The 16,929-nt window shown below is 45.8% G+C and overlaps 1 protein-coding gene across 2 annotated transcripts in view; it reads right to left on the bottom strand.

Moving 5' to 3' along the window:
- The window catches only part of FCHO2 (FCH domain only 2), a 181,262-nt gene that overhangs the window by 95,976 nt on the left and 68,357 nt on the right, over nucleotides 1-16,929 (bottom strand). For both annotated transcript variants that reach the window (XM_025205669.1, XM_025205668.1), the window contains one exon: nucleotides 5,718-5,816. In XM_025205669.1, coding sequence (XP_025061454.1) covers nucleotides 5,718-5,816 — 99 coding nt within the window. The remainder of the gene's footprint in view (nucleotides 1-5,717; nucleotides 5,817-16,929) is intronic.

The following is a 16,929-nucleotide window of genomic DNA, read 5'->3' as shown; positions in this document are numbered from 1 at the left end:
ACTAGATGATCTCCTCAGGTCCCTTCCGACCCTACCAACTATGAAACTATGAAACTCAGTCTGTAAATCAAATGCTTACATTAGACAGGGTCTTGTCCCAGAGCCAAAGAAAGTCCTCAGGCATGGTTCTGCCGCCACTTATCAGCACTCTTCCTTATCCCTCTGGTCCCTTCAGCCATGGGAAGGGTTCATTTACAGTATTCTCTGCTGCATTCATGCTACACCGAGACAGGCACTCCTGGCATGGTCCCCAGGCTCCTCTGTGAATTGACCTGCCATCTCTCTCCCACCCGACATACCGCTCTCACTTGCAGCTCTTTAACTCCCAGCCCACAGCTCTGTCCGTCTCCCTGACTGACCCTGGCTGTTTCCTGGGAGCCCTTTTACCTGCCTGGCTGTCAGCTAATTACCCCCTGCAGCTGGCCCAGTCCTCCTAGCTAGCCTGCAATCAATCTCTTACCAGCTGCAGCCCCTGAAAGTATACAGGCTGTTACCAGCACCCTGAAAACACACAGCCTGTTACATATCCTCCACCACAAGAAGGGATCCCTCTTCTAAGTCTCTACCCCCACTCAGGCACTAGGTAGGGCCCTCCTGTCCCATCCACACCCAAGTCACCTTAAAGATTTATTCTGTGGGCTCCAACTGCCTCTGTACCCACACCCATGCCTCACCAATCATACTCCTAATGTTTTCTCCTGATCTTTCTCTATCTCTTTGGTTAGGCACAAACTTAGGGAACTACAGGGACACAGCTCCCTTGTCCGGGGCTCCTTTGCCCAGGGCAAAGCTGTCCTACCTCCAAATCTTACTCTGGGTCTGGGGCCCCTGGCCCTGATTTGGCCTCTTCTGGGCTTTGGCCCAAGCTTCAATGACTACTGGGCCACAGCTCCCCTGTGTCTTCTTATCCCTGGGCAAAGCTGTTTTCCCTCAACCTCCAATTCTGTCCTAGACCCTCCAGGTCTCCTGCGAGCACTGGAAAATCTTCTCAATTTGCCTTAGTACCTCTTAGGCACTGGACCCTCCTGCCCCTTCCTCCCACCAGCACCAGATCTTCTCGTGATGCATCCTACTGCCTCCTGGTTCCCCCCCCAAGTATGGGACCTTCTCTTGATGCAAACCCTGAGGCACCATCAGATCACCCCCCTGGGCGCTATGGAATTGCCCCTCCCAGGCCCCCTCTCAACATGCCCACAAGGCACTATGCAGCCTCCATCATCCCTACAGTTCTTTCCAAACCACCAAATATTGTAGAGTTTACATCCTCATATAATATCTACGTTATCAGACATCAACAAAACATAAGCCCACTGGCTATCTTTAATAGTCCATAACCAGAATGTAAGCCCAGAGTACCCCATACTCCAGTCTGACCCAGAACCACTCAGACCTCTGGCAGTCATTCTCTGCAGGCCCCTGGGCAGAGCTCCTCTTCCTGCTCCCTGCAGGTCTAGACTGTCTGCTCTGGATCAGGCCTCAGTTCATATACTTTGCCAGCAACTCCCCTTCCAGTCAAGTGGCTCCTCCCAACCCACCTATCAGGGTTTCTAATATTCACTCAACACTTTTGATCCCTAGCTGCCTACTCCGTGTAGCCAGCCCATGATGGGCAGTGTTTCCACCACCTGGGGATCTCTTCCCTTCTACTTATCTCTGCGACAGCCTCTCACCCATGCCCATTACACCAAACACAGTCTTTTCAGTTTCCCCATCAGATTACCCATAATCTTGGGTCACTCCTTCCAGGGAGGATTAGGGCCAGTCCCCTACCGGGTCCGTATTTCACTCCAAAGTTCCCCAAGTTCCAGGGTGACTATATCTACACAAGACTCCACTCATCAGCCTCTACAGGGGACTGTTTCTTTACCCATTCTTACCCTCACGGAACAACCACATAGCAAATATTCATTTAATAGGGCTGCCACCTGAAAGGCTTCCCAGGAGTGTTCTGACCTCACAGTCCCCATGCCTTGGCTGACCCCTTACTGTTTCTCCACACCTTGGCTTATCTCAACAGTTCCTGCCTGCTGGAACACTTGTTTCAGTCTTTTACATCTTACACTGAAACACAGGTTATTTACAAACATGGCTGACCCATCACTATTCACCTTCTGGTTTGGCTTATCCTGGGGTTGGATCTTCAGAATCCTCTTCATGCCTGTTACTGGTACTGTCGCCATTTTCCTTTCTGGCTGCAGCTCCTCTCTGGGGAACCTCTGAGGTGGGTCATTCACAGAGCTCACCTCCCACTCAATTGCAGTCAGGGCCTCCTCTGTCCACACCTCTGCCCCTGCTGGAGTTGGATTATCCACTTTCTGGTAGGTCCCCCTTTTCTTTCATTCCAAGTCCTTGCTGGTAGACAGGCATGGACTCTCTTCTGTGCTTGGGTAGGGGCCTTATACCTTTGCTAGGCCTCTTGAGGTTTATTCCTCATCCCTCAAACCCACACTTCCTCCAAGGGGTGTCCTAGCAGGTTCCCCCTTCTTAGCCAAGATGGACTTTGCCTTTGTCACCACCACCCAGCTCTGCTGCCGCTCCACATCTGTCCACACATCACCCCCACCCCGCGTTCTGTGTCCAGCCGCTGGAGGCACACTTATTAAAAAAGGTTGAAAACCCCTGGCTTACGTTATACAAGGTTTTGTCCCAGAGCCAAAGAGTCCTCAGATGTGGTTCTACTGCCACTTGTCTGCTCTCTCCCTTATCCATCTGGTCCCTTCAGCCACAGGAAGGGCTCACTTACAGTCCTTCTGCTGCACTTGTGGGAGAGAGACACTCCTAATGTGGTCCCCGGGCTCCTCTGAGCTGACCCACTGTCTCTCTCCCACTCCACTCTCGCTTGTAGCTATCTAACTTCTAGACTGCAGCTGTCTCCCTGACTGATCCTGGCTCTGTTCCCCAGGGAGCTCTTTTAGCTGCCAGCTAATTACTCCCTGCAGCTGGCCCAGTCCTTGTAGATAGCCTGCAAACAGTCTCTTACCAGCTGCAGCCCCTGAAAACAGGCAGCCAGTTACAGATGGTCCTTTGGCAGATCTGTGAAAGGATAATTTGCTATTGATCACTGCTTGTCTGCCTGGAAATCTAGACTGTTTCTGACTTGCAAGAAGTGAAAAGCCATGAGTGTCATCTCATTCTTATGGTATTGCATCCAGGATTTGATGGATTCCAGACAGTGAACTGATGAATGGACAATCTCTTGTTAATACAGTATATGGCCAATGTATTGACTGAAGATTTGCACTGCAAATTTTGGAGGCACCAGGATATTCTAAGAACAGTATTTCTGTCTAAGTCTTTGTTAGTGATACTTTTTTGTAGTTTGCTAAGAGGCCCAGCTGGATGAATAGGGGATAGAACATTTTCTAGGATCTGTGCTTTCTCTCACTTATTCATCTGGACAAACTGGAGTAGATGGGAATGCTCTGCCTTCTCATATGCACCACCACTAAGCATTTTCTGAGGACTCTTGATGTTGTAATGACTCTTTTTAATAAGATGATCTAAGGCTCATGAAGAGGAATGGAGCAAGTGTCTGAAATGAATAGGATAATAGTTGGATGCATAGAAATCCATCACCCATTTGTCCCAGATTACACTGGACCACACCCAATGAAATGAGATAAAGTGGTTTTCAAAGATGGCTACTAGCTCCACACCAGATCTGACATCTTTCTCAATATTCTCATCAAATCTTACTTCCTTATTTACAGGGCAATATAGCAACAGAGGATGCAGATGGGCACCTCCATAATTTTGGCTGGTACTTTGGCTGTCTCTGCCCTAAGAAATATGACCCACCACTGGGGTTAGTATTCGTAGGCTTTTCTAGAGAAGGCTGGCATATACATTCCAAATGTGAACGTTATGCGTGTCAGATGCATCAACATCTATGGGTAATGCTTTTCTGGCTTTTTCTAAAGGCCTGAATTCTATTTAGACATCAGACAAAATATTTTTTTATTATTTGATTTTTGGTAATTTCCAAATGCCCTATATCGAATGTAATTCAATGGGGCTTCACACACATCCTACAGAAACATTCTCTACTGCAAGGCCTATGGAACATTTTGTTCTATTTTTACCTCTCCACTACCCCTCTAGCTTAAAATGGTGGCCTGCAAAGTACTAAAGGAGAGAGAGCATCAGAAGTTTCACAATAACAACAACAACAACAACAACAAAAACCAATACAGGAACATTAAGATTGCAAAGTCAAGCACTCTAATTAGGAAAGATAAGAATGAATTTCCCTATGCAACCCTGAAATTTGGCCCATTTAGACATTATAATACAGCATTTAATTACATAATCACATATTATTTTTTCTCCACAAAACTCCTGTCTCTGTTAGTGTGCAAGACGGATGACACTCACTGAGAGAACACTTTTGCAGTATTTCTTGATATCCTCCACTTCCAAATGTGGGCTAAAGCATCACAAATAAATGCCACACTGAATACAAAAAGATCAGTTTCTTTGTGGATGGCTGACAGTGTTCTAATCACAGATGAGGAAACCTTAACTCTTATCAATTGTAAAGATATGCTTGGGATTATAATAGTGAGCAGAGCATACAGCAAATGAAAAAATATGAATGACTGCAAACACTGCATCTTGGATATCAATAATTATAGGGATAAAGTGAAAAATGTTGAGAGTCGCAATACTGTATTTATTCAAATACAAAATGAGGTTTTTCCCCCAACTGGTCTGGGGAAAAAAGCCATTTGTCTTATAATCGCATAGAAGGAAATCTTACTAACTACAATGTCTATCATTAAATTGCTGCCAGAAGCAGCATGTGCTGAGCAATCTCAACTCATTTATATCTACTCCTGATAATTCCTGATCAATCCATTACTTTCATTATAGTTTCCAGTACAAGAGTGTAGCTAGTCATCATATGCATACTTACTTTAGTATTAACATTTAAATGTAAGTACGTAAGGAGTCTAATTCAAAATATATATAATACATGTAATAATAAATATGTGAAAATAGTGGCACAAAGCTAGGAGGGATCTAAATATTGGTATAAACTACATTCTAGCACATGAGGCTACAGTAGAGAAAATGCACAGAAGGTTGTATAAGGATAGAAAAGGATTTATCAGCCATACATACACCTTATTATAGTACTATTTGTTTTTCTTCCCGCTTTTCTTCCTGTTTGTCTTTCTTACCTCTTGCATCACCCCACAGAAAAGCTAATTTTACACTTGTCTGCTGGTATATAGTTTCCCAATGCCACTCATTACTCTTGAATTCAGTCCCATAGGTTTAATGTGTAATCAGTCAATAAAGCCACAATCATTTGCAAAACACATCAATACAACATTACAACTGAGATTTTATATGCTGAAAAGTCCAAAAATTCAAAGTCCCTAAGCTAAGTTGTTCTTCCATTTTACAGCATTCATGTTTATATAATCTACCGCAATAAAGTCTTACAAAGGCAAAAGAATGATATATTATAGTAGCTGTGACAACTATGCATTTGAATTTCCTAGCTTTTATTAACAAAATGTTAACTTTTTTTTTTCTGGCTCTTTTTTTTTTTTTTTATAGTAACTGTGATCATTTCATTTCACTTCAGTGTCACAGACCAGACCATGCCATTGCTGCAAAGGCAGTAAACAACATTACTTCTGATAACTTAAATATAAATTATAGTTCATAGTTGGATTAATACGATGATCAATATAAAATAAACTCACCTGCCCTATTTGTAAGTGAATTTCTTTCATAGTGTTTGAAAATGATTCTATAATCTCTTTCATGTGAAGGAGATGCGCCTCTTCGATGTCTTGAAATTTCTGCATAGCAAATATAAGCAATTAGATGTATGATGAATACAGCTAGCTTCATGCTAGTTATGGAATTACTGCATTTTAAAACTTAATTGGACAACAAGCAAGAAAAACTCAAACACATGAAGAAGGAAGGTGCTAGTCTAGTTTTTTTGCCTATACAAAGATATCAAGGTAGTTATTATTTACAATGATATTCTATCCTAATCACATAACTGCCATAATCTAACACATTATAATATATTATGCTTGAAGATAACAAATATTAACAAGTTATTAACATAGTGCTAAAAACCCAGTATTTTAATGGCTCTCTTTAGAGTGCAGTTCTGAAAGGCTCAGGTCTTTAGGGCTCTATACAACATGACATATTTGGTTTATAAACACAATTACTCCACCCATGTTTGAAAAAAATGGCATTCAACTAAGGGGCTGTTTACTTTACTTGATCTTTACAAGGCACTACACTCTCAGATCTAATTCTGAGTTCCTCTTTTCCACCTGAGCTGTTTCAGCATCACTCATCTATGTCCCCTTCACTCAGTCACTTGGCCTATCCAAGACTTCCAACTGACCAGCAGTTTACTCTCTCCTCTATTCCCTCTTTCTTCCATCAATATAATATGGTCATTGATTCTCCATGCTTTACTCTCTTCCACCTACAATTATTTTATCTCTTTTCCTACTACAAGTTAACCCTGCCAATTCCCAGCCTTGGCTCATTCCTAGCAATTGCTTCCTGAACTCTTGCTCTTGTGTTGTGGAGCACCTCTAGTAGAAATACTGTGACTAGGCTGATTTGCCCTATGCATTTACTTTTCTTTAACTTCTGCCATCTTTCTAACAAAATAATTAGCTATATAGCCTGCTAAATCCCCACTGCAAATCTCAACTGTATTTTCACCATCTTTGACTACTTCTCAAATGCTTGCCTTTTCCTATCTTGACTTTTCTCTGGAATTTCTTTCTTCCAATTCCATCTTGGAAGATTTCCAATCCAGCAATCTACCTTTTGAGCACCACTGAAATAACTCGTGAAAAAGTCTCTCATGTTCTTAGCTCAGGGGTAGGCAATTATTTTGGGTGGAGAGTTGCCCCAGAAGTCCCTCCCCCAGCCCCCTCCTTTTGCCACCAGAAGCCTCTCTCTTTGTCCCCCAAAATACTCCTTTCAGCAAAGGGTTTTACCATCTCAGAACCAGAAAAACACTGAATTATATTGCAAACAGCAAACATCTACAACATTCATTAATTTGATTTCAAAAAATACTTTTGTCCTGATTTACATGTGTTTGTGTAGTATACATAGAGGTGATTGCACAATAGCTTAAAATGAAGTCTTACTCTTGTATACTGCGGAGGGCATGAGGAGATGGGTAAAGGTTTGTGGGGGGCTGTGGGTATGTGGGGGGTTTGTGGGGCTGGATAAGTGTGTGGGATATGGGTGTGGTCATTACACACATGCAGTGTGCTTTGCTCACTGCACGCACGCACACACACACACACACACACACACTGTGCTTGCTCACTACATGCACGCGCGTACACACACACACACACACTGTGCTTTCTCACCACACACACGTGCACACACACTCTGTGCTTTGCTCACTACACACACACACACACACACACAATCTCTCTCTCTTCTGTCTCTCCCCCTCCTTCCCTCATTGCTCTCTCTGTCTCCCCCTCCCTCATGGTACGGATACACACACACAACCCCTCCTACCTCTCCCGACTCCAGGGAACCAGCGTGCCCCTGCTCCCATGGTCCAGTGATGCAGCTGGGGCCACGTGGTGCTAGAGAAGCCACATGCAGGGAAAGCTCCAGCAGGCAGAGACTTCCAGGTGGAGGTGGGGAAACAGGCCAGCCCAGCCCCGCCTTTCTCCTGACTCCTGCCAGCTTCCCCTGGATCCTAGTGCCCATAGCTCCTGTCAGCTTTGACAGGGAACCTGTAGCAGATTAATATTAATCTTCTAAACTTTGTAGGTGCTCCGCGGGCTGCACAGAATGCCCTGGCAGGCCGAATTCGGCCTGTGGGCTGTATTTTGCCTGCCCCTGTCTTAGCTAAAGCCAAAACAAGTACTTCATCCTTATCCTCATCCTCTGACCTGTCAGCTGCCTTCAATACTCAAAATGCTTTTCACAAAACGTCATTCTCCTTGGTTTCTGTGACTGTCCTGTCCTGGTCCATCCTCCCTCCGCTTCTTTAAACCGGTCCTACTGAATAGTCTCTCAATCACCTCTAACTTGATGTGGGGATCCCAGAGGGGTGTATCTCCAGGTTCTCCCCTCTTTTTCGTCTATAACTTATCACTTTAGGTAAGGAACAAGCACTATAAGAAGTTTCAAAGTGTAATAAAAAGACAACAAACAGATGATACACAGCATTACAGCACTAGAAATCAGCCTATACTGTATAAAAACCCCCCAGATGAAATTGAAAGAACTCCAAAGCACTTTGCAGTAGATTGCTTCCAGTTTCATTTGACCTCCTGGCCAAGTGGAGAAGAAAACTGGTCAGCCCAAGAGGTGGCAACTGGGGAAGACTTCTCATTCTTCCTGAGAAAATAGGGCAATTGGACAGTTACCTCAGGTGTCTGTACATGAATGCATGGAGCCTGGGAAACATGCAAGAAGAATTGGAAGTCCTCGCACAGTCACAGAACTATAAAGTGAGTGGAATAACAGAGACATGGGATAACTTGCAAGACTAGAGAACTGTCATGGATGGGATAAGCTGTTCAGAAAGGACAGGCAGCGGAGAAAAGGAGTTGCACTTTATGTATAAGAGCTGTATGGCTGCTCAGATCTCTAGTATGAAACTGGAGATAGGCCTGTTGAAAGTCTTAGGGTTAGGGTCAGAAGGAAGCGCAACAAGGGTGATGTCGTAGTGGGTGTGTGCTACAGACCACCAGACCAGGAGGTGGATGGAGCTTTCTTCAAACAGCTAACAGAAGTTTCCTGATAACAGGCGCTGGTTCTTATGGGGTACTTCAATCACCCTGACATCTGCTGGGAGGGCAATACAGCAGTGTGCAGGTGGTTCAGGAAGTTTTGGAAAATATTGGGGACAACTTCCAGGTGCAAGTGTTGGATCAGCCAACTAGGGGCTGTGCTCTTCTTGACCTGATACTCACAAAGAGGGAAGAATTGTTGGGGAATGTACTAGCAGATGGCAACTTAGGCAGTAGCGACTAAGAGATGACTGAGTTCAGGATTTTCAGGAAAGAAAGGAAGGCAAGCAGCAGAGTAAGGACCCTGGACTTCAGAAAAACTGACATGGACTCACTTAGGGAAATAATGGGCAGGATCCCCTGGGAGGCCAGACTGAGGGGGAAAGGAGTCCAGGAGAGCCGACTGTATTTTAAAAGACATCTTACCGAGAGCATAGAAACAAACCATTCCAACTCACAGGAAGACTAGCAAATATGGCAGAAGACCAGCTTGGGCTTAGCAGGGAACTCTTCAGTGAGCTAAAACACGAAAAGGAAGCTTAAAAGAAGTGGAAACTTGGACAAACAACTTGGGAGGTGTGTAAAACCATACTTCAGGCATGCAGAGATGAAATCAGGAAGGCTAAAGTGCAATTTGAGTTGCAGCAAGGGATGTGAAGGGTAACAAGAAAGGTTTCTACAAGTATGTCAGCAACAAGAAGATCAGGGAAAGTGTGGGTCTCTTACTGAATGAGGGAGACAGCCTCGTGACAAACAATGAGAAAAGACTGAAGTACTTTTTTCACAGACGAAGTCAGCTCCCAGGCTACTGCAGCACCTGGCAGTACAATTCAGGGAGGAGATGAGCAGCCAACAGTGGCAAAAGAACAGGTCAAGTACTATTTAGAAAGGCTGGATGTGTACAAGTCCATGGGGCCAGACACAATGCACGCAAGGGCGCAGATGGAGTTGGCTGATGCAACTGCAGAGCCACTGACCAATATCTTTGAAAACTTGTGGCAATCAGGAGAGGCTCCAGATTATTGGAAAAGGGCAAATATAGTGTGCATTTTGAAAACAAAAGGAAGAAGGAGAATCCAGGGAGCTACAGACTAATCAGCTTTGCCTCAGTCCCTGGAAAAAAAATGGAGCAGGTCATCAAGGAACCCATTTCTAAGCACTTGGAGAACAAGAAGATGATTAGGAACAGTCAGCATGGATTTACCAAGGGCAACTCATGCCTGATCAACCTGATTGCCTTGTATAATGAGATGACTGACTCTACGGATGCAGGGAGAGCAGTGGATGTGATATACCTTGATTTTAGCAAGGCTTTTGTTACCGTCTTGCACAACATTCTCGCAAGCAAGCTCAGAAAAGGACATATGGGCTGAATGAATGGACTGTAGGATAGATAGAAAACTGGCTGGTTCATCAGATTTGAAGGGTAGTATTCAGTGGCTTGATATACAGTTGGGAACTGGTATCAAGTGGAGTGGCTCCAGTGGTTTGTTCTGGGGCTGGTTTTGTTCAATATCTTCATCAATGACCTGGAAGATGGGATGGAGTATACCCTCAGCAAGTCTGCAGATGACACCAAGCTGGGGGGAATAGTGGAGACACTGGAGGGCAAAGCTAGGATTCACAGAGACCTCAACAAATTGGGAGAATTGGAGCAAAAGAAATCTCATGAGGTTCAATAAGGACAAATGCAAAGTCATGCACTTAAGACAGAAGAATCCCATGCAGGGGTAAAGCCTGCAGACTGACTGGCTAAGCAGCAGCTCTGCAGAACCTGGGGGTTACAGTGGACAATAAGCTGAATCTGTGGCAACAGTGTTCCCTTGTAGCATTGGGCTACTGGTCTGCATTAGTAGGAGTGTTGCCAGCGGACTGAGGGAAGTGATCATTTCCCTCTATTCAGTACTGGTGAGGCCACATCTGGAATATTGTGTCAAGTTTTGGGCCCCCACTACAGAAAGGATGTGTACAAGTTGGAGACAGTCCAGCAGAGGACAATAAAAATTATTAGGGGGCTTGGGCTCATGACTTCTAAAGAGATGTTGAGGAAACTTGGCTTATTTAGTCTAGAGAAGAGAAGACAGAGAGGATTTAATAGTATTCAGCTATCTGTAGTGGGGTTACAAAGAGAATGGAGCTAGACTGTTCTCAGTGGTGACAGATCACAGAATAAGGAGCAATGGTCTCAAGTTTCAGCAAGGGAAGTTTAGGTTAGATATTAGGAAAATCTCTCACTAGGAGGATTGTAAAGCACTGAAACAGGTTACCCAAGGAGGTAGTGGAATCTCCATCCTTAGAAGTTTTAAGACCTGGCTAGACAAAGCCTTGGCTGGGATGATAAGTGGGGTGGTCCTACTTTGAGCAAGGGATTGGGCTAGATGACCTCCTGAGCTCCCTGCCAACTCTAACTTCCTATCATTCTACAATTCTGTATGGAGTTGAAAATCCTAGGCTGCCTACACATGTGCTGGGGGAGGGGGGAGGAGAAGGGGAGAGGAGGAAAAGAGCTGAGGGGCATTTTAATTAGAGCAGGTCCCACACAGTCATTCTAATTAAGAAGGCTCACTGTCATGCGCATTAAGCCCCTGCATGTTTCATAGAGGCTACAGGATACTTTATCTAAAGTTCATTCGATGAGGTTTAGATAAAGCGCCCCCACGGCCATTTTGAAACGTGTGGGAGCTTAACACACTTGACGGTGAGGCAAGGTTGGAGCTTTCTAATTAGAACATGGAGAAGACTCAATTAATCAAGTCTGCTCTGATACATTCTACTTAGAATGTGAAAGAGCACATCTGTAGGCACCCCTAATGTTGCCCAATCACCATGCATTAATGTGGGTAATTTTTCCACCACTAGTTTAACAAGTCCTGTAGAAAAATAAAAGCCCTCCTCATTATGAACTCTGAAGCCGGAGAAGGGATGGGAGACGGGAATCAGTTGCATCAATGAAACTGTAGAGCCACATGCATTTGAACCTATCAGTAACTTTGAGGATTACACAAGCCTTGGCACACAGGGATAGCACCTATAATGGTGCACACCTTGTACATAGCAGCAACAAAAAGCACATCCACCCAAATGATTCAGAACTGATTCACAAGTAACGGTCAGAGATTGACAGTTGCCTGATAGCTACTGGTGCTGCCTTCTCCAGTCAAAGCATTCATACTGGCAGTCTGTAGCTGAGGCTGTTGGACACAGATTAACAGGAAAGTGGCTCTCCTCATCCTGTCAGATATCCAGGTTGTAGCCATATTGGTCTAGAGGCAAAAGGAATCAGGACTTGTGGTAGAGGTGATATCTTTTATTAGACCAGCTAGATTTGGAAAAAAAAAATACTTCAATTGCAAGATTTCAGGCACAAACACTCTTTTTCAGGCATAGGAGAAAAGATTGTAAAAGTTCTCCTGGGTAGACATGAAAGTTCATATTTCATAGGAGAAGGTGTGGTAAAGTCTCCTGTTTGGAACAGTTCATTTTATACACAGATTAGGCTCAGAGAAAAGTTAGAATAGTCAGTTTACCTCAAAGTTGTTTGGTGGTAAGCAGGACATAGTCATATTTCCTTCTGGTTATGATGTTTCATATTTCACAGAAAAGTAAAAAGATGGAATGCTCTTCTGGGCAGTCATTTCTTAAGTGGTAAAGTGTCTTTGAGCTTTGAAAAGTCAAGCACTGCAAGTCCTACAGTTGAAGCACAATCCTCACCTACCACTCCATGGTTGTTTCCCACACCTAGAACCAGCAGTCCCTGGACTGGAAATGGTCTCAGTTCATTGCCTAGCTAGCCTCATCATCTGCCAGGTCACTGCCATTCATTCGAGATCAGGATACACAGGTCTGTTAAGTGTTCTGTAACAACACCGTCCATCTCAGCCCCTTGATACTGTTCCTACCATAGCAAGATTTGCAGCTGCTTGGTGATACAACTAAGGGCCCAAGATGAAGATTATGCCCAGCAGTGACACACAGTAGTGATACACATCATACATCAGCATGATCTGTAATGGCTGGCATGCAGCGTGTCAAGTTCAAGATGGTATGTGCCCATTCTGTTGCTTTTATAGCTTGAAAACAGTGCAGTTGCCCTCTCAGAAAAATCTTCCAGGTGAATCTTGGGAATTTTTCACATCTGACTCATAGCAATTTTTGGGTTTCTTCCTCCAAACGTTCCACCATGCAACATGGCAGATATCCCACCTTGCACCGGGTGGATATTGTGCTGCAAAGAACCCCAGAATAACAATCTCCTTGCTGCTGATGTAATTTCTGGCAAGCCCTGTGACCCCATTCCATGAAAAGTCAGAACAGGATTTAATTCTGGATTTCCCATTCATGATGAGCAGAGAAGACCATGCTGAGGTGATCTTCTTTAGCACCATAAAGGCCTGGCAGATGTGCCAGACCAGTGAACTTAGCAGCAGACACATCAATGACACAAATGAGGAGCCTCCATGTTGAGAGGGAGGAACTGGTACTTCCCTGCTTGTTGATGTTAAACAGGGAGCTGATGTCCACCATCTAACTTGGACATGATAGTTTCAACTGTACCTGAAAAAAGCCTTGTATACACGTTGGAATCAGCTCAGGAATCTGTATGTGAAAATTTACCTCCTCAGGAGACCTAATGCCTCATGACTGAAAGTAATTTTTAGTGCCTTCTTCAACTGATGCAACAGACATGCCACCACAGAAGGTGAGGAAGAAAGAGGCTGTACAGGAATTCCTTTACAAACAATATTTGAATCTGTCTGCCATACCAAAGAATCAAGAGAACATGGATACAAGAACTGTCACCTTCTTAGGGACTGCCTTTCTAGGAGCAACTAGGTCCACAGGCCTCTCAAAAGTCTGGTATGTGGCATTACAAAAACAGGCACAGCCATGTGATGAAGAGGGGAAACATATACAGATACAGAAGTCAAGAAAAACCTTTTGAAATTCAGGATTAGGTCTCTCAGGACTTGGAAATAGCACCAGTAGTGAAAAGCCCTGACCAGTACAAAACCCCCCAAAAGATTAATCCAGGTCTATTATAAAATACAAAGCCTGCAACCTATAGCAGTGCTGCCCAATCTCTTTTCCTGTAAGGCCAGATGGGCAATATCCAGTATGTCCACATGCCGGATCTGGTGGTCCCGGAGATCCAGCATCCAGGTCATGTATGGCAGGGCCCCACCTGGCCACATGGAGGGAAGCAGCAGGCATCCCAGCCTTACTCCAGCTGCACGGTGGAAGGGAGCTTGGTCTAACCCCAACCTAGCGCCAAAGGGGGAGGGGACATGGCCTCGCCCCAATCTGGCTGCATGGGAAAACAGGTCATGGCCAGCTCTGAGCCAGGCCTGTGAGGGAGGAGGCATGGCTCAGCCTTGATTCAGCTGCATGGTGGGAGACCTGGCCCAATTCCTGAGCCAGCTCCATGGTGGAAGAGTGCTTGGCCCAGCCTAACTGGCCCCAAGAGGGAGAAGGGAGCATGGTCCAGCTCCAACATGGGCATGTGGAGGGAATGGGGTATGGTTCAAGCCCAATCTGGATGTGTGGATAAAAAATGCATAGCCTGGCTCCAATCCACCACACAGGGCTTGGGAATTTGGTAGCAAGGAAGGGTGGCAGTATTAGCTGCCACTGCTCACCTGCCATCAAATTTCCCCACTTTTGGGGAGCCCTGTAGGCCAGATTTGGACTGTGGGCCAGAAGTCGAGCACCTCTGACCTACAGCAATAGGGCTTTCTACATATTACCTTAAAGCAGTGGTTCTTGACCTATTCGCCAAGTGGGCCACACTTGCAGCTCTCAATGTGGCATGTGGGCTGCACCCACACAACTTACTTCCTGTGTATCCATTAAAAAAATGTTTTAACAGGATGTCACATATGCTGCAGCAGTGTGCTGACTGGGCCGCATGCAGCCCGCAGGTTGAGAACCATTGCCTTAAAAGGCATATTTACTCTTCATTCAGAAATTATGAAATAAAACCTCTCCATAATCCCTGCTTTAATAACTCCAAGTATGACTTAATCTTTTCCCAATCCCCACCAAATCTACAAATTCACCTTTGCACTTGAGAATACGCATAAGAAGTTTCAGCTCAAGATTTTGTTTAAAAAAACCTTGGAAAGCACCTGCAAATTTGCAGGTCAAGGCACTTAAGGGAGCCCACCCCTGCCCCAGCCCTGGCAAAATCTGTGGGCAAGGAAGGAGCCCCCCAGGGGGCACCTGCTTGCCTGTACACAAATGCCAGGAGCTTGGGGAATAAGCAGGAGGAACTCAATCCTCCTGCTCAATGCAAACAATTACGATGTCATAGGGATAACGGAGACCTGGTGGGACTCCACCCATGACTGGACCACGGGTATAGATGGCTATACCCTGTACAGGAGGGATCGTGTAGCAAAAAGGGGCGGGGGGGTAGCTCTCTATGTTAAGGAAAGCTACACGTCCCTGCAAGCTGATATTGGACGGCTGGAGACCCTCTGGGTTAAAATCCGTGGGGAACACGGCACAGGGGACACAATGGTGGGAGTCTATTACAGACCTCCCACACAAAGTCCTGAGCTTGAACAGGAGTTTGCCCAGGAACTGGCTGAGGCAGCTTGCTCCAGGACCACGGCTGTCATGGGTGACTTCAATTACCCGGACATCTCGTGGGAGGATCGCTCAGCAAAATCTGAGCAGTCGCAAAGCTTCCTCTCGTGCGTGGATGACCTCTACCTGACTCAAGAAGTCTATGGGCCAACGAGAGGCAAAGCGCTGCTCGACCTGGTGCTGGCTACTGGGGATGACCTAGTCGGCGACCTAGTGATCGATGGGAAGCTGGGTGACAGCGACCACGAGCTGATCACCTTCACCATCCGCCGAAAAGCTGGCAAGTCGGTCAGCAACGCGCAAGTCCTTGACTTCAGGAAAGCCGACTTTGACAAGCTCAGGAGGCTTGTCAATGAGGCCCTAAGGGACCGTGACCACAGGGAGAGGGGAGTTCAAGAGGAGTGGTTGCTCCTCAAGGGAGCGATCCTCAATGCACAAACTAAGTCTATTCCATCTCGGAGGAAAGGCAGCAAGAGGGCACAGCAGCCCCCCTGGCTCTCCAGGGACCTAGCAGACCTCCTGAGGCTAAAAAGAAAGGCCTACAAAGGATGGAGGATGGGAGTCACCTCCAAGGAGGATTATTCTGCACTGGTCCGGTCCTGTAGGGAGCAGACCAGGAAAGCCAAGGCTGCAACTGAACTCCAACTAGCTTCGAGCATCAAGGACAATAAAAAGTCCTTTTTCAGATATGTGGGGAGCCGGAGGAAAAGCAGGGGCAACATTGGACCCCTGCTGACCCAGATGGGGCAACTGACAACTGACGCCCAGGAAAAAGCCAACCTATTAAATAGGTACTTTGCGTCAGTCTTTCATCAGTCCCATGGGACGCCCATGCCCGCTACAGGGCCGGGAAGTCCGGGTGAGGGTGATCCCCTGCCCTCCCTTAATGCTGACTTTCTGAAGGAACATCTTGAGAAGCTGGATACCTTCAAGTCAGCTGGCCCTGACAATCTCCACCCCAGGGTACTCAAGGAGCTGGCGAGCATCATAGCCCAGCCTCTAGCACGGATCTTTGAAAACTCTTGGCGCTCTGGTGTAGTGCCCGAAGACTGGAAGAAGGCCAATGTGGTGCCTATCTTCAAGAAAGGGAGGAAAGTGGATCCGGCTAACTATAGGCCCATCAGCCTGACTTCTATCCCGGGGAAGATCTTAGAAAAGTTTATTAAAGAGGCCATCCTTAATGGACTGGCCGACGCCAACATCTTAAGGGATAGCCAGCACGGGTTTGTTGCGGGTAGGTCTTGCTTGACCAATCTCATTTCCTTCTACGACCAGGTGACCTATCACCTGGACAAGGGAGAAGAGATTGATGTCATATATCTTGACTTCAAAAAAGCCTTCGATCTGGTGTCCCATGATCGCCTCTTGGAGAAACTGGCCAATTGTCGCCTTGGGTCCTCCACGATCCACTGGCTGGAAAATTGGCTCCGGGGTCGGACCCAGAGGGTAGTAATCGATGGAAGTCACTCATCGTGGTGTCCTGTGACCAGTGGGGTCCCCCAAGGCTCTGTCCTTGGACCCATACTGTTCAACATCTTCATTAATGATGTGGACACTGGAGTCAGAAGCGATC

Source organism: Alligator sinensis, unplaced genomic scaffold, assembly GCF_000455745.1.
Source record: "Alligator sinensis unplaced genomic scaffold, ASM45574v1 scaffold274_1, whole genome shotgun sequence".
Taxonomy (NCBI): Eukaryota; Metazoa; Chordata; order Crocodylia; family Alligatoridae; genus Alligator; species Alligator sinensis.
Note: the sequence above shows the minus strand (reverse complement) of the source record. Positions and strands in the feature narration are given on the sequence as shown.